The sequence below is a fragment of the Coregonus lavaretus genome (genome assembly GCF_964263955.1).
Source record: "Coregonus lavaretus genome assembly, chromosome: 7".
NCBI classification, from domain to species: Eukaryota; Metazoa; Chordata; class Actinopteri; order Salmoniformes; family Salmonidae; genus Coregonus; species Coregonus lavaretus.
The window spans coordinates 16718949-16737431 of NC_139994.1; the positions used below are offsets into that span (position 1 = coordinate 16718949).

Below are 18483 nucleotides of genomic sequence, written 5' to 3' on the forward strand. Positions count from 1 at the left end.
GGAGGGGAGAGTTGGACTGAAGGGCATTCAGGCTCAACCAATTGAATATCATGAATGCTAAATTTTTTAGTTTTAGTAGTCTCATTTCCAACACAGAAAGACTCCCTCAGGTACACACACATATACAGAACACACACACACACCTACTTTACAATCTTTACTGTATTTATTATATTCAGAATATTGATATGATGAATGATCAATTTCTTCCCACTACAGTACTGTGAGATATGGACTAATGACCAAAACCATTATCTAAAAACCATATTGATATGTGCGATAGTCAATATTCATATTTTGTTTTTTACTGGCTGTATTGTAAGATTGTGAAACCCTGTTGTCTAACCCAAGGACACCGTGGTAGTAACATTTAAGGATGGTTAACAGGCTTGTGTAATGATACAGCTATCTGGCTAGCCAAGCTATGCTCATAGTATGACACCTGTGTAAGGTCAAGGGAAGGAGTAATAACAGTGTGTTTTGATGTCATTAGCATCTGCTCCCTGACAACTACCTGCCCTGTCATCATCTGTCATTCTTAGTGTGTTTAGTTTAGTTTAGTTTATTAGGATCCCCATTAGCTACTGCATATGCAACAGCTACTCAGCAGCAGCTACAGTGAGGGAAAAAAGTATTTGATCCCCTGCTGATTTTGTACGTTTGCCCACTGACAAAGACATGATCAGTCTATAATTTTAATGGTAGGTTTATTTGAACAGCGAGAGACAGAATAACAACAACAAAATCCAGAAAAACGCATGTCAAAAATGTTATAAATTGATTTGCATTTTAATGAGGGAAATAAGTATTTCTGGAGATATTAGATCTGGAGACTGGCTAGGCCACTTCAGGACCTTGAAATGCTTCTTACGAAGCCACTCCTTCGTTGCCCGGGCGGTGTGTTTGGGATCATTGTCATGCTGAAAGAGCCAGCCACGTTTCATCTTCAATGCCCTTGCTGATGGAAGGAGGTTTTCACTCAAAATCTCACGATACATGGCCCCATTCATTCTTTCCTTTACACGGATCAGTCGTCCTGGTCCCTTTGCAGAAAAACAGCCCCAAAGCATGATGTTTCCACCCCCATGCTTCACAGTAGGTATGGTGTTCTTTGGATGCAACTCAGCATTCTTTGTCCTCCAAACACGACGAGTTGAGTTTTTACCAAAAAGTTCTATTTTGGTTTCATCTGACCATATGACATTCTCCCAATCCTCTTCTGGATCATCCAAATGCACTCTAGCAAACTTCAGACGGGCCTGGACATGTACTGGCTTAAGCAGGGGGACACGTCTGGCACTGCAGGATTTGAGTCCCTAGCGGCGTAGTGTGTTACTGATGGTAGGCTTTGTTACTTTGGTCCCAGCTCTCTGCAGGTCATTCACTAGGTCCCCCCGTGTGGTTCTGGGATTTTTGCTCACCGTTCTTGTGATCATTTTGACCCCACGGGGTGAGATCTTGCGTGGAGCCCCAGATCGAGGGAGATTATCAGTGGTCTTGTATGTCTTCCATTTCCTAATAATTGCTCCCACAGTTGATTTCTTCAAACCAAGCTGCTTACCTATTGCAGATTCAGTCTTCCCAGCCTGGTGCAGGTCTACAATTTTGTTTCTGGTGTCCTTTGACAGCTCTTTGGTCTTGGCCATAGTGGAGTTTGGAGTGTGACTGTTTGAGGTTGTGGACAGGTGTCTTTTATACTGATAACAAGTGGAGGACAGAGGAGCCTCTTAAAGAAGTTGTTACAGGTCTGTGAGAGCCAGAAATCTTGCTTGTTTGTAGGTGACCAAATACTTATTTTCCACAATAATTTGCAAATAAATTCATAAAAAATCCTACAATGTGATTTTCTGGAAAAGAAATTCTCAATTTGTCTGTCATAGTTGACGTGTACCTATGATTAAAATTACAGGCCTCTCTCATCTTTTTAAGTGGGAGAACTTGCACAATTGGTGGCTGACTAAATACTTTTTTTCCCCACTGTAGGTCCACATAAAACATACAAATACATGACAAAGTACAGAACAGTTATAGACAAGAACAACATAAGATATTACATTAAAAATAAAAAGTGTAATAAGAGTTATATATAGGAAAGACACCAAGATACATATTCATATTCTTATATACAGTACAGTTAAATTAGATCTTTAGAAAGAGGAGAGGCGCTGTGATACAATATGTTTTTTATCTGTGTTTTAAAGCTAAATTGTTTTTTGCCTGAGTAAACTCTGTTGGCAGAGCATTCCACGATGACATGGCTCTATGAGCGACGCATTAAATCTGTTTTTGGTTTGGGTACAGTGAAGAAACCCATAGTGGCGTGTCTGGTGGGGTATGCATGTCTGTTTGAAGTGTATGCAAATAGATTATACAAGTGGTTAGGCATTTTCAACACACAAAGGTTTCTTAAAAAGACTTGAAGAGAAGTAGTCAATTTCTCCTCAACCATGAAAGACTACCATGCATGTTGTTCATGTTAGTTCTGTGTGTGCAGTTAAGGGCAAAGCTTGCTGCTTTGTTTTGAGCCAACTGCAGCTTTACTAGGTCTTTCTTTGTTCCACCTGACCATATTACTGGACAGTAATCAAGATGGGACAAGATCAAAGCATGAACAACTAGCAATGTTGATCTTTGTGTCAAAAATTCAGATTTATTTGTATTTTTAAAAAAAAAGACATACCTCTTGGGGCCTCACGTCACTACAGACACAGGTTCAATCCCAGGCGGCGCACAATTGGACCAGCTTCGTCCGGGTTAGAGGAGGGTTTGGCCAGGGGGGCTTTACTTGGCTCATCGCACTCTAGTGACTCCTTGTGGCGGGCCGGGCGCCTGCAGGCTGACTTCGGTCGTCAGTTGAACAGTGTTTCCTCCGACACATTGGTGCAGCTGGCTTCCGGGTTAAGCGGGCGGGTGTTAAGAAGCGCGGTTTGGCGGGTCCTGTTTCGGAGGATGCATGACTCGACCTTCGCCTCTCCCGAGCCCGTTGGGGAGTTGCAGCGATGAGACAAGATCGTAATTGGATGGCAATTGGATATCACGAAATTGGGGAGAAAAAGGGGGTAAAAAATGTAATAAATAAATAAGACATACCTCTCCCCATCTTCACAACAACTTTGTCAATATGACTTGACCATGATAACTGACCATCCAATGTTACTCCTAGGAGCTCAGCTTCTTCAACTTGTTCAATGGTCACACCCTTCATGCACAACTCCAGTTGAGGTTTAAGAGAATGCTTTGAACTAAATACAATTATTTTGGTTTTCGATACGTTTAAGTCCAGTTTACTGTTAATTACCCATTCTGACACTGACTGTAACTCTTGCTAAGAGTCTCATTGAGCTCACTGGCTGATGTGTAGAGCAGTAGTTCCCAAATATTTTCAGTTACTGTACCACCAACTGAATTTTACCCCTGAACTACCCCCTCATATACATTTTACAGTCTTCTCAAGTACCCCCTGTGGATAGGTCAAGTACCTCCAGGGGTCCTAGTACCCCTGGTTGGGAACCACTGGGGTAGAGTGTGAAATCATCAGCGTACATAGTCATTTTAGCTTCTTGTAAGACAAGTGGCAAATCATTTGTAAAAATAGAGAAGATTAACGGCCCAAGGCAACTGCGCTGAGGGATACTGCACTGTACATGTCTGATGTTAGACAAGCTTCCATTGATGAATACTCTGTTATATTGGAACTTTGTGTGTGTGCGTGTTTGTGTTTGTGCGTGCCTGCATGTGTGTTCCACTGTATGTAACACCTGCCCCACCTCTCCTCTCTCCTGTAGGTGTGATGAGTGTTGTCTGTGCTACCACTTTGGCTGTCTGGACCCTCCCCTGAAGAAGTCTCCCAAGCAGACAGGATACGGCTGGATCTGCCAGGAGTGTGACACATCCTCCTCCAAGGTGTGTGTGTGTGTGTGTGTGTGTGTGTGTGTGTGTGTGTGTGTGTGTGTGTGTGCGTGGTTGGCATGAGTAGGCACACTGGGTGGTGGTGATGACATCTTTTGGCATCACATTATTGAAGCAGCAGTTAAACAGCTGAATATTAACCTACAACAATTCTTACAAGGAAATCTATAGTTATATGGGTATTAAGGATCAAAGGGAAAGAAGCGTGTTTGAAGTGGTAAGAGTCGAGCATGGACAACAGCCATGGCTTCGCTTAAATTTCCCGATCTGCTTCCTGGATCCATTCAGCACAGGGCTGGGCTATCTCTGTGAGCGACAGGGTGTAGTTAGTATGACATGACAGCTCCAGCATCTGCAGCAGAAGCACGCGTCTCTGTGTCTTTTTTACCTTGAAACCAAACCTGACAGCGAGCCAAAATGGCCGCCACCAATACCAGTCTCCTCATAGATACCTCCTGAAGAGGTACTGCTACATTTCCATCCATTTTCATTTGAAATGTCCCTAACTGAAAATGGCAAGTCCCACCAGAAGCGCTTTTTCATTTTTTCCTCCGTTTGCATTAGAAATAATGTTTTTTTTATTGAATTACATTGTAATCAAGGGTAGCGTGCAGCAGCTTGTGAACCTAATTAAGTTGATCAATGTAAAGCGCATTTCAATTTCTCCGGGAAAGGACATTCCTATTGGCTCTGTGTGCGTGGAAAATGTGGGTTAATTGATGTTGCAGAAGGAGGAAGAGAAACATAAAAGCCTGAGCCATACTGAAAACGCTGCATGCTGGGAATGATACAATAAATTACAGGCAAAATGTAAAGGTTAAAGCTCAGTTAAAATGTTAGATAGCGGACTGTAAATTGTTCTCGTAGCTGTGTAGTTCAATCAGAGTGCCATGCTGTTTCACGAAGAGATAATACACATTAATATAACCCAAATTATTTTTACAAAGCATGTAAGCATATATAGAAATGAAAAACATTTTCATACGTAGAGCTGAACTCTGATAATAAAGAGCCATGTTGAGAGCATTACAGACCATAATATACTGCCTGTGTCTACTGCACTGGTGTAAATAGGCCTAGTGTTAGTCAAAGGGGGTGAAGAAAGACTCTGAGCACTATCCTGCTGTTATTTTGTGTGGAGTGTGTTGGTCTGAACAGAGGCTTTAGGAGGGGACACACACTCACTGGAAGAAACACACACGAACACAATGGAAAGGAGCTTTTAAGTGGTGAAAGCTGGAAAAGAAGGGAAAGGGATGGAAAGGGAAGGGGGGCACAAGTCTTTGCTTTTTAAATGTGCTGCTGCTGGCAGCCTGCTGAGAGAGAGAGAGCAAAGAGTCCCCCAGAGACCCCCAGGACCAGACCCAATCCTCTTTAATCACCCCCGTGCAACACACACACCAAACGCACATTGGAACAAACACACATAAACACATAAAAACAAACACATTGCAACAAACACACTGACGGAATGGAACAAACACACACAGACCTGCCCTCTTTCTCGTTACACACACGTTTCATCTCCCGGAGTATCTTGTCCCCTCATTCCCCATCCTCCCCCGTCCTCCACTTCCCTCCCTCCCACCTCTCTACATCACTGTGTAAACCCTGGTGGTGGAGACTACCTCTGTGCCCCAAAGCAGACAACATGTCTGTAGTGACGGGAGGAGAGCTACGTGAGCAGGGTTGAGTAGTGGAGTTAGTAGAGGGGACTTTTACTCTGCTCCTCTTCAGCAGACAGTAGTGGGGTTAGTAGAGGGGACTTTTACTCTGCTCCTCTTTAGCAGACAGTAGTGGAGTTAGTAGAGGGGACTTTTACTCTGCTCCTCTTCAGCAGACAGTAGTGGAGTTAGTAGAGGGGACTTTTACTCTGCTCCTCTTTAGCAGACAGTAGTGGAGTTAGTAGAGGGGACTTTTACTCTGCTCCTCTTTAGCAGACAGTAGTGGAGTTAGTAGAGGGGACTTTTACTCTGCTCCTCTTCAGCAGACAGTAGTGGAGTTAGTAGAGGGGACTTTTACTCTGCTCCTCTTCAGCAGACAGTAGTGGAGTTAGTAGAGGGGACTTTTACTCTGCTCCTCTTCAGCAGACAGTAGTGGAGTTAGTAGAGGGGACTTTTACTCTGCTCCTCTTCAGCAGACAGCGTTGTCTCTCTAGATCTACAGCAGTTAACAAGTGTCTGTCTCCCTCAGTCCAACTGCTGAACTAGTCCACACTGACTTAGTTGACTTATTCCATTAGGTCCTAGTGGAGCAAAGGGCCTCTCTGTTGCTACAATACTACTGAGATAGCCTTTTATCTTAGCAATGTTGATGGATATATAATGTAATGTGGCTGTTTCTTGTTACTGAATAGATTTGAGTGGCAGGTAGCCTAGCGATTAAGACCGTTGGGCTAGTAACCGAAAGGACGCTGGTACGAATCCCTGAGCCGACTAGGTGAAACATCTGTCTGTCCTTTTGAGCAAGGCACTTAACTCTAAATACTCCTTTAAGTCGCTCTGGATAAGAGCGTCTGATAAATGACTATGTTTATTTTTTTTCTAAAACCAAACTATATCGACAATAGCTGAAGAGTCAAACTTTTAGCAATTTCCATTTGTTTAATTGAGTATTAATGAGAATCCAAGTCTGAGCAACAGTGTATGGTAAGTGTTTGTCAAAACATCTCACAATCATTACATACAGTACCAGTCAAAAGTTTGGACACACCTACTCATTCAAGGGTTTTCCTTTATTTATACTATTTTCTACATTGTAGAACAATGGTGAAGACATCAACACTATGAAATAACACATATGGAATCATGTAGTAACCAAAAAAGTGTTAAACAAATCAAAATATATTTGAGATTTGAGATTCTTCAAATAGCCACCATTTGCCTTGATGACAGCTTTGCATTACTCTAGGCATTCTCTCAACCAGCTTCATGAGGTAGTCACCTGGAATGCATTTAAATTAGCAGGTGGAACAGCTCAAATAAGCAAAGAGAAACGACTGTCCATCATTACTTTAAGACATGAAGGTCAGTCAATAGGGAACATTTCAAGAACTTTGAAGGTTTCTTCAAGTGCAGTCGCAAAAACCATCAAGCGCTATGATGAAACTGGCTCTCATGAGGACCGCCACTGCAATGGAAGACCCAGAGTTATCTCTGCTGCAGAGGATAAGTTAATTAGAGTTACCAGCCTCAGAAATTGCAGCCCAAATAAATGCTTCACGGAATTCAAGTCACAGACACATCTCAACATCAACTGTTCAGAGGGGACTGTGTGAATCAGGCCTTCATGGTCGAATTGCTGCAAAGAAACCACTACTAAAGGACACCAATAAGAAGAAGAGACCTGCTTGGGCCAAGAAACACGAGCAATGGACATTAGACCGGTGGAAATTTCTCCTTTGGTCTGGAGTCCAAATTTGAGATTTTTGATTTTTTTTGGTTTGTGAGACGCGGTGTAGGTGAACGGATGATCTCCGCATGTCTAGTTCCCACCATAAAGCATGGAGGAGGAGGTGTTATGGTTTGGGGGTGCTTTGCTGGTGACACTGTCTGTGATTTATTTATAATTTATTCATAATTCAAGGCACACTTAACCAGCATGGCTACCACAGCATTCTGCAGCGATACGCCATCCCATCTGGTTTGGGCTTAGTGGGACTGTAATTTGTTTTTTAACAGGACAATGACCCAACACACCTCCAGGCTGTGTAAGGGCTATTTTACCAAGAAGGAGAGTGATGGAGTGCTGCATCAGATGACCTGGCCTCCACAATCCCCTGACCTCAACCCAATTGAGATGGTTTGGGATGAGTTGGACGGCAGAGTGAAGGAAAAGCAGCCAACAAGTGCTCAGCATATGTGGGAACTCCTTCAAAACTGTTGGAAAAGCATTTCAGGTGAAGCTGGATGAGAGAATGCCAATAGTGTGAAAAGCTGTCATCAAGGCAAAGGGTGGCTATTTGAAGAATCTCAAATATAAAATATACTTCTTTGGTTACTACATGATTCCATATGTGTTATTTCATAGTTTTGATGTCTTCACTATTATTCTACAATGTAGAAACTAGTAAAAATAATGAAAAACCCTTGAATGAGTAGGTGTGTCCAAACTTTTGACTGGTACTGTACATTCAGCTTGTTTGTACGAATGCCACAATTTCCTATTTTTGATAAATGTTTTCAGGTTTTAAGTCAGTAATGGGCGGAAGTGAGTGTATGAGATAATTGCCTCGACTTTGTATTCTGGGAGATGAGAGCAGTATTTAAGGAAAGTTATTATATATATTATTATATAATATGCAGCTTGTAAATGCCAAGCCACTGCTGCGTGCTGTGAATCGCTTGTGCCTGTGGGAAAGGAATGTTGCTTTAAATGCCAACTTTAAGTGCAGCTGAATCATACCTGACCAAATGTCTTGACTGTGATTTACCTGTGAGAGGAGAGGAGAGGAGCCAGTGGGGGTGGGTCAGTCGGTCACACACAGCTGGGACAGCCTGTTGGTCTGACAGTGGGGGAGGAAGACGGAGCTCTAGCTAGATGATCAGAACGTGCTGCAAAGTGGAATTTGACTCGTTATCTGTCCCGCCCTGATTGACTGGTAGCTGAGTGGAAGGAGCTTAATTAAGGAAGGAAGAATGCACCTGAAGGAGAGACCGTGGGTAGGTTGGGAGTAGGGACACAGGAGCCAGCCAGTGAGTCAAAGTAAAGTGGATGTAAGTTGAGGTTACACAGTATTTTAAGTTGATTAAGCTTGAAATAGTTGATGCAACTTTTTAACTTGTCTTTTTTTAGTTCAAACAACAAATATTTGTTTGACAGTGCATTGCACCCTGTTCATGTCTTCACTGTCTTTTGAATAAAGCACACATATAAGCCTGTGAACTGTTAGCCTGATCCAAACATTGGGTAGAAGTAGTAGCAAGATTTCACTTGATGAGTTTGGTCCATGATATTGTGGTCATCCTCTTTAACTTCCATCCATCCTCTCTCTGTGTATCAGAGTGTTTGTCTCTCTTCATTAATACTGTAATGTCTCTGTTTGTATTATTACATGGTTTTGTATTATGAATTGTCTTTCCCCGCGTCTTGAAACTAGGAGTGGAGAAAAAAGAACAGTCTGTCAGTTTACGGTTGTGTGTAGGAATGTGCTCGTTGGTGTCAGCAGTCACACACATTTATGTGTGTGTGTGTGATTGTGTGTGTGAGCGTGCGTGCGTGTTGCTAGGCCAGGGCAATAAAATTATTTATTAGACAGCCAGGAGTTCATTACGGAGGCTCTGTTTCTCCCTGCCTGCCTGGCTTAGATAAACCTGTGGCCTGACCAAGGCCACATCCCTAAATCCCTGCCTCCCCCTGTCACCCCAGGTACTGGCCCAATAGATCCCATTAATAAACTGACAGTCATCCGTCATATACGGATGGCCTTTAATTCCAGAGCCCGTTACTTGGCCGCCGTGGTGCCGAGAGGGGCTTGTTTAAAGCTTTATTTTACACTCTGCATCGTGTCCGTGGCTGCAGCTCTACCCGCCTGCCTGCCTGCTCTCTCGTTAGACACTTCTGTAATGTATCGGGCCTGGAGATGTGGAGAGGAGAGGGGGTTGTGGGCTTTGAAATGCCAGCAGCTTTAAGTTGCCCAGGCAGCAGTTAAAGCAGTTGAAATGCTTTGCAGCGGATGGAGGGTGGGTTAGTGTGTGGGCAGAGCTTCTTTAGATACACTTTAGACTTTTCTTGTCATCAAAAGACTTCAAACTCTTGCAATTACTGTCCGTGAAAGAGTTATGTTGTTTTTTCTTCCGTTCTTTGAAGGCCAAGAAACGACCAAGTGCAAAAAGGCACTTTTTTTGTGAAGTTCCTAGTTCCTAGCGTGATTTTGAAGTTTAACACTACTTGTGTGTTTAAGAAATCAACGTTGGTGGTTTCGTGTGTGTGCGTTACTGTGTTTGCGTTTCATTGGATGATATGAGCAGTTATATGATCGGGCCTAGTCTAGTGTTTTGACGTTGTTTACCGGGGTTGCAGTTAATGTGCTTTTCGATGCAGTTTATTAGTCAATCAAAATGCCACCCTATTCTCTATGCGTGCCCTGGTCCAAAAATAGTGAACTATTAGAATAGGGTACCATTTGGGACCCACCCTAAGTGTTTTGTAATTGTTTACAGGGTTGTAGTTAATATGCGTTTGGGTGTTGTTTTGATGTTCTACCCAATTCGGAGGATGATTACCTTTTACACACAGGCCCATCAATCAGGAGGCTTCACAGCTTGACCTGTGAAAGTAGCTAATTAAGTTAGCCTAATTAACTTAATGAGGTGTCACAAACTGAAAGAAAGATGGGGATCATTACTCATGGGAGGGAATGACGTCTGATATGAGAGATGGGAGGAGATGGAGGGACAATTTTTCACCAACTAACATCAGATCAGGTTTTAGATCCCCCCCAAAAAAATCTGTTAGTGTTCTATTGATCTTTCTATTGAGAATCCTTTCTCCCTCAGTTTGAATGTCAATCTATTACCTTGGTCTAGCACAGGTGAAAACCAGAAGCCCCTATACTAGTGCATGATCCCTACACTATTCTCTCTTTTCCCTCTGTAAGGGCATCTGCATGCCTTAAATACTGACCAGATCAATCAGCCTCAACAAGCCACTCGTTCTCAATCCAGCCAAGTGGCTAAAGCATGATAATCAGCCCAGGTTTAACCAAAGTTTATATGATTTAAAGGTGAGAGGGGACGGTTAAACTCGACCGTGGGACCTGCAGTAGCAATGGTCTGCGGCCCAGTGGTGGCCGGGTAGGCTGGGATAGAAGCTGAACTGAAGACGGAGAGAAAATCAATGATCAGAAGTCACCTCCATCACTTTAACTAGCCCGCCGCCCACGGGCCCCCGGCCGCCCCTCTCAGGGGCCAATTTGCAGAGAGTAAACAGCGTTGTGTGATCTGTGATTGCTGTTCTGCTGGGGTCCCCATTGACCACCTCTATAGGACCATTACTCAGGAGCCAAGTTTAATAACCCTGTTACATGGTGGCCACTTCACTACAGGGACCTCCTACAGTACAGTACATGCTGGATGGCCATGAAGTAATAGACTCTCAGACGCCACCACTATCTGATATGTGCTGAGACGGCATAATAACCCTGTTGCATGGTGGCCACTTCACTAGGACCCCCTACTGTAGGCTAGGTTACATGTCTAACACACTCAGACTAGAGCAGACCATGAAGATGGGAAGAAAGTGGGACTATGCCACCACTCCCTGAGATGTTCTGAGACTACATAATAACCGTGTTACGTGGTGGCCACTCAGCCCCCAGGACCACCTCCACTACATACTGGATGTATACTCAGCCCCCAGGACCACCTCCACTACATACTGGATGTATACTCAGCCCCCAGGACCACCTCCACTACATACTGGATGTATACTCAGCCCCCAGGACCACCTCCACTACATACTGGATGTATACTCAGCCCCCAGGACCACCTCCACTACATACTGGATGTATACTCAGCTCCCAGGACCACCTCCACTACATACTGGATGTATACTCAGCTCCCAGGACCACCTCCACTACATACTGGATGTATACTCAGCTCCCAGGACCACCTCCACTACATACTGCATGTATACTCAGCCCCCAGGACCACCTCCACTACATACTGGATGTATACTCAGCTCCCAGGACCACCTCCACTACATACTGCATGTATACTCCGCTCCCAGGACCACCTCCATTACATACTGGATGTATACTCTCTGTAATACAGACTGTGGGAGCAGCAGACACTCAGACACAGAAGATTGGACATGCCACCACTCTCTGAGACCTGCTGATACAGCGTCTAACCTCTTTGCAACGCTGTTTTATTAGAACAAAATGTTGTTTAGTTATTCTTTTGATAATGGCCTTTTTCAAAATTGGCTAGATTTATATGCAAGTGAAAATCAAACACAACTCAACTGCTGAACAATTTTGTGGCTAAAACATTTGACCAGGCTACGCAAAGGTAAAGTAGGAGCAAACAGCATTGTATGGGCACTCCAGATGACAGGAAGACTGCGGGAAAGTAGCTAGCCCCTCTCTCTCTCTCCCTCCCTCCCTAGCATCTCTCTCTCCCTCTCTCTCTCGCTCCCTCTTCAGCATATGTACCTCTCCAGACAGACAATGCATTATTAATAAAGCTACCTTATCAGCAATGTAAAGGTGACATTGAGTATGGAGGGAGTTTTCTCTCTATGCACTCACACATGGCTCCAGCTAATTGAGATGTTGGTGCAACTAAGGTCCTTTGGCCAGGGCTAACTGAGAGAGAGAGAGAAAGAGAGAGAGAGAACTCATGTTTATAATATAATAGTCTTCATAGAGAGAGAAACTGTACCTTCCTGTTTATATTATAATTGTGACGTGACTTTCATTATTGTGATGACTATTATTTAATGAATAATTACCTACTATGTTTCATTGTTACTAGATGAAATTAATCATGTTACAATTAACTCATTAGGAATTTGGGGCACCTCGAGAAAAGTTGTTAAAACGAGTTACCATTTCCCGAATTAACTCTAAAGATATCTAGATATCTCTTATCATTTAACAGTAATTTATTAATCATTTTCCTCATATCAGTCTCATTCTGAAAGTCGTAGGCTCTTTAAGTCTGCACGAACCCGGGTCTTACTGATCATTCCGTACCACACAAATTGATTTAATTATTTATTTACTAACTAATTAAAAATGATAACACAAGATGCAAACACGTACACGGTATAGGTAGGGATTAGAAACTTAATACAATGAAAACAGGTCCCTAGGTGGACTAACACAATATGACACTTGTTACAAAAGATGGCGAGTTAGAGAGAGAGAAAACACTTGGATACACATGGACCTATGCTCACAGTAATCCTAATACTTTCCCCCAAACTGCTGCCCGTTTGGGAGGAAAAGCAAAGCATGTATTTACGTGTTGGAGGTCTTCGTCGTGTATCTCTGTTGGACCCAGGCCTTCGTGGGAAGGGTCGATTGGGCCTTCTCTTTCGGATGGCCTTTTAGATGTAAGGCTCAGATTGTCCACAAGAGGTCACAATGTCCTTCCTCTTAGTTGTCTGTTTACTTTCCCACGTTCTGGAAGTGGTCTTCTGAGGACGGCTAATCAGCCGTGTCGATGATCCCCTGTGGGGTGATGAGAGCAGTGTAGTAGACGATGGCTTGAAGAGAGTAACAGGATGGTCACACTTAAATTCATCTTCTTAGTTACAGTACTTAGAACAGCTACTCAGCCGTAACATTGATTGTTAGTGGAGGCAACTTTGTCGTCTTCACCTCATGTTGATTTTTAGGGTCGGGACCAATATGGACAAAAGCTGCAGCTTGAGGTCCGTCTAGTCTGATCTGATAATTCTTATCTCAATCTTTTATGCACTCTGGTAAAGAGGGATGTTTCCGTCATACTGACACGCTCTCTGAGCTTCCTCGGGCGTGGCTAGTTACAAGGCAAAAGTATTATCATCACTATGATTTTGTTAGAAAGCTAAAATCACATTCCTATCTTCACGAAAACATTGTCTTCCTCCTTGATATTTTCTACCCAAGGAAAGGATGTAAGCCTGATATCCACAGTAGCTCAGCTGGTAGAGCACGGCGCTTGTAACGCCAAGGTAGTGGGTTCGATCCCCGGGACCACCCATACACAAAAAATGTATGCACGCATGACTGTAAGTCGCTTTGGATAAAAGCGTCTGCTAAATGGCATATTATTATTATTAAAGCTCTTCAAGTCACAATGTTTTCCTTATAACGCCTTTATACCATTTTTAATGACATCACAAAATAGACATTAATTTTCCATATTCCATTTCTCCTCATTCCCAACGTTTGGATGTTGAAATATATTGTCCCAATGTTCATTGTTGGATGTTTAAGTTTTTGGGCGGCAAAAAGTATCTGAAACAAAGGCATCCCTTTCACCATACTAGTGCCAGAGATAGATTCTCCTCTCTAATTTATGGCAGTATTAAGGTGTCAAGACCGGCACAGTCCCCCTGTGGGTAAGAGGGTCTGGTTGTTGTCGGCCATTTGCCAAGCTGATGTGAGGCCTTTGATCCTCACCCAGGGAGAGTCATGACAATAGTCTAAAGAGGTAGAGAGAGACTATACTATCCTGTTGATAATATAATAGTTTTCATAGAGAGAGAGAACGACTATACTCTCCTGTTGATAACATAATAGTCTTCATAGGGAGAGAGAGAGAGAGACTATACTCTCCTGTTGATAATATAATAGTCTTCATAGAGAGTATAGAGCAGACCTAACACACACTATTAAATTAGTCAAAACAGGAACATTGTACATCTGGCTAGAAATTAATAAGGACATTATCTCAACAGTGAAAAGTGTCCTTGTGTGCTACCTACAGTTGAAATCGGAAGTTTACATACACCTTAGCCAAATACATTTAAACTCAGTTTTTCACAATTCCTGACATTTAATCCTAGTAAAAATTCCCTGTCTTAGGTCAGTTAGGATCACCACTTTATTTTAAGAATGTGAAATGTCAGAATAATAGTAGAGAGAATGATTTATTTCAGCTTTTATTTATTTAATCACATTCCCAGTGGGTCAGAAGTTTACATACACTCAATTATTATTTGGTAGCATTGCCTTTAAATTGTTTAACTTGGGTCAAACATTTCGGGTAGCCTTCCACAAGCTTCCCACAATAAGTTGGGAGAATTTTGGCCCATTCCTCCTGACAGAGCTGGTGTAACTGAGTCAGGATTGTATGCCTCCTTGCTCGCACATACTTTTTCAGTTCTGCCCACATATTTTCTATAGGATTGAGGTCAGGGCTTTGTGATGGCCACTCCAATACCTTGACTTTGTTGTCCTTAAGCCATTTTGCCACAACTTTGGAAGTATGCTTGGGGTCATTGTCCATTTGGAAGACCCATTTGCGACCAAGCTTTAACTTCCTGACTGATGTCTTGAGATGTTGCTTCAATATATCCACATAATTTTCCTTCCTAATGATGCCATCTATTTTGTGAAGTGCACCAGTCCTGCAGCAAAGCACCCCCACAGCATGATGCTGCCACCCCCGTGCTTCATGGTTGGGATGGTGTTCTTCGGCTGGCAAGCACCCCCTTTTTCCTCCAAATATAACGATGGTCATTATGGCCAAACAGTTCTATTTTTGTTTCATCAGACCAGAGGACATTTCTCCAAAAAGTACGATCTTTGTCCCCATGTGCAGTTGCAAACAGTAGTCTGGCTTTTTTATGGCGGTTTTGGAGCAGTGGCTTCTTCCTTGCTGAGCGGCCTTTCAGGTTATGTCGATATAGGACTCGTTTTACTGTGGATATAGATACTTTTGTACCTGTTTCCTCCAGCATCTTCACAAGGTCCTATGCTGTTATTCAGGGAATGATTTGCACTTTTCGCACCAAAGTACGTTCATCTCTAGGAGACAGAACGCGTCTCCTTCCTGAGCGGTATGACGGCTGCGTGGTCCCATGGTGTTTATACTTGTGTACTATTGTTTGTACAGATGAATGTGGTACCTTCAGGCGTTTGGAAATTGCTCCGAAGGATGAACCAGACTTGTGGAGGTCTAAAAATAAAATTCTGAGGTCTCGGCTGATTTCTTTTGATTTTCCCATGATGTCAAGCAAAGAGGCACTGAGTTTGAAGGTAGGCCTTGAAGTACATCCACAGGTACACCTCCAATTGACTCAAATTATGTAAATTAGCCTATCAGAAGCTTCTAAAGCCATGACATAATTTTCTGGAATTTTCCAAGCTGTTTAAAGGCACAGTCAACTTAGTGTATGTACATTTCTGACCCACTGGAATTGTGATACAGTGAATTATAAATGAAATAATCTGTCTGTAAACAATTGTTGGAAAAATTACTTGTGTCATGCACAAAGTAGATGTCCTAACCGATTTGCCAAAACTATAGTTTGTTAACAAGAAATTTGTGTAGTGGTTGAAAAAACGAGTTTTAGTGACTCCAACCTAAGTGTATGTATACTTCCGACTTCAACTGTATATCCCCCCAATAGAATCCCCATACTTTAACGATGACAGCTTCTCCATTCTAGAGAGGGAGATCAACCATTTCCAGGCACAGGGACATGTACTAGTCCGTGGCGACCTAAATGCCAGAACTGGACAAGAACCTGACACTCTTAGAACACAGGGGGACAAACACCTACCCGGAGGTGACAGCATTCCCTCCCAAATATGCCCCCCTAGACACAACTATGACAAAACAACCAACAAAAACGGGTCACAACTCCTGCAGCTCTGTCGCACGCTGGGTCTGTACATAGTCAATGGTAGGCTTCGAGGGGACTCCTATGGTAGGTACACCTACAGCTCATCCCTTGGCAGTAGTACTGTAGATTACTTTATCGCTGACCTCAACCCCGAGAGTGAGCTTTCACAGTCAGCCCACTGACACCCATATCAGATCACAGCAAAATCACAGTCTACTTGAACAGAGCAATACTCAATCATGAGGCATCAAAGCCAAAGGAATTGCATAATATTAAGAAATGCTATAGATGGAAGGAAAGTAGTGTATAAATCTACCAAAAAACTATTAGGCAACAACAAATTCAAACCTTTTTAGATCCTGGACAAAACGTTACACTGTAATAGTGAAGGTGTAATCTTGGCAGTAGAAAACATAAACAGTATATTTGACCTTTCAGCTTCCCTATCAAATCTAAAAATTTCAAGCAGACAACCTAAGAAAATTAAGAATGCTAAAACCTAAGAAAGAAATTGAGAAAGCTATCCAACCAAAAACATAGAGACCCAGAAACCCTGAACCTACACCATCACTATGGTGACTCACTAAAACAATACAGAAATACACCATGGAAAAAGAAGGACAGCACGTCAGAAATCAGCTCAATGTAATTCAAGAATCCATAGAATCTAACCACTTCTAGGAAACTTGGGACAATAAACAAACAACAACAGAAAGAGTGATTTTTCCAAAACGGATATGTATGGATAAACCACTTCTCGAGGGCCTCCAGAGGGGCGCAGCTGTCTAAGGCGTCACAGTGCTAGAGGCGTCACTACAGATCCGGATTCGATCCCGGGCTGTGTCGCAGCCGGCCGCGACCGGGAGACCCATGAGGCGGCGCACAATTGGCCCAGCGTCGTCTGGGTTAGGGGAGGATTTGGCCGGCTGGGATGTCCTCGTCCCATTGCGCTCTAGCGACTCCTTGTGGCAGCCGGGCACATGCACGCTGACTTCGGTCGCCAGCTATACAGTGTTTCCTCCGACACATTGGTGCGGCTGGCTTCCGGGTTAAGCGAGCAGTATGTCAAGAAGCAGTGCGGCTTGGCGGGGTCGTGTTTCGGAGGACTCATGGCTCTCGACCTTCGCCTCTCCCGAGTCCGTACGGGAGTTGCAGCGATGGGACAAGACTGTAACTACAAATTGGATATCACAAAATTAAGGAGAAAAAGGGGTAGAAAGTACCACAAAAAAACAATAACTTATCCAATCTTTTTGGCTCTATAACAAAGAACAAACAGCAAAAACATATATGTGATCAAATGCAAATCTTAGAATCAGCTATTAAAGACTACCAGAATCCACTGGATTCTCCAATTACATTGAATGAACTACAGGACAAAATACAAACCCTCCAACCCAAAAAGGCCTGTGGTGTTGATGGTATCCTAAATGAAATGATAAAATATACAGACCACAAATTCCAAGTGGCTATACTTAAACTCTTTAACATCATCTTCAGCTCTGGACTGATCACCCCAATCCACAAAAGTGGAGACAAATTTGATCCTAATAACTACCGTGGTATATGCGTCAACAGCAACCTTGGGGAAATCCTCTGCATTATCATTAACAGCAGACTCTTACATTTCCTCAGTGAAAACAATATACTGAGAAAATGTCAAATTGGCTTTTTACTAAATTACCGTACGACAGACCACGTATTCACCCTGCACACCTTAATTGATAAACATAAAAACCCAAGGCAGTCTTTTCATGCTTTGTTGATTTCAAAAAAGCGTTTGACTCAATTTGGCATGAGGGTCTGCTATACAAATTGATGGAAAGCGGTGTTGGGGGAAAACATACAACATTATGAAATCCATGTACACAAACAACAAGTGTGCTGTTAAAATTGGCAAAAAAACACAAACATTTCTTTCCACAGAGCCATTGGGTGAGACAGGGGTGCAGCTTGAGCCCCACGCTCTTCAACATATACAGTATATCAATGAATTGGCGAGGGCAATTGAACAGTCGTCAGCACCCGCCCTCACCCTACTTGTGATGAGGTGATGTCGAAGGAGTCAGGCGCAGGAGGGTAAATCACAGAATAACAGGCTTTATTCCGCAATTACAGAGTTACGCAGAAATGCATCAAAACTCTCTAGTGCGCATAATAGGCGCACTGGAAATACAAGGCACACAGAGAAATATCCCGGTGATACAAAATACACAGAGCTCCATCGAGCTTCTCTATCCTCCACAATAAACAATCACACACAAAGACAAGGGGGCAGAGGGAACACTT

General features: G+C 43.0%; 1 protein-coding gene across 1 annotated transcript in view; it reads left to right on the plus strand.

The window, feature by feature from the left end:
- Positions 1–18483, plus strand: part of LOC311132962 (PHD finger protein 14-like) — a 91656-nt gene that overhangs the window by 52177 nt on the left and 20996 nt on the right. The window contains exon 19 of the mRNA XM_084166356.1: positions 3786–3903. Coding sequence (XP_084022482.1) covers positions 3786–3903 — 118 coding nt within the window. The remainder of the gene's footprint in view (positions 1–3785; positions 3904–18483) is intronic.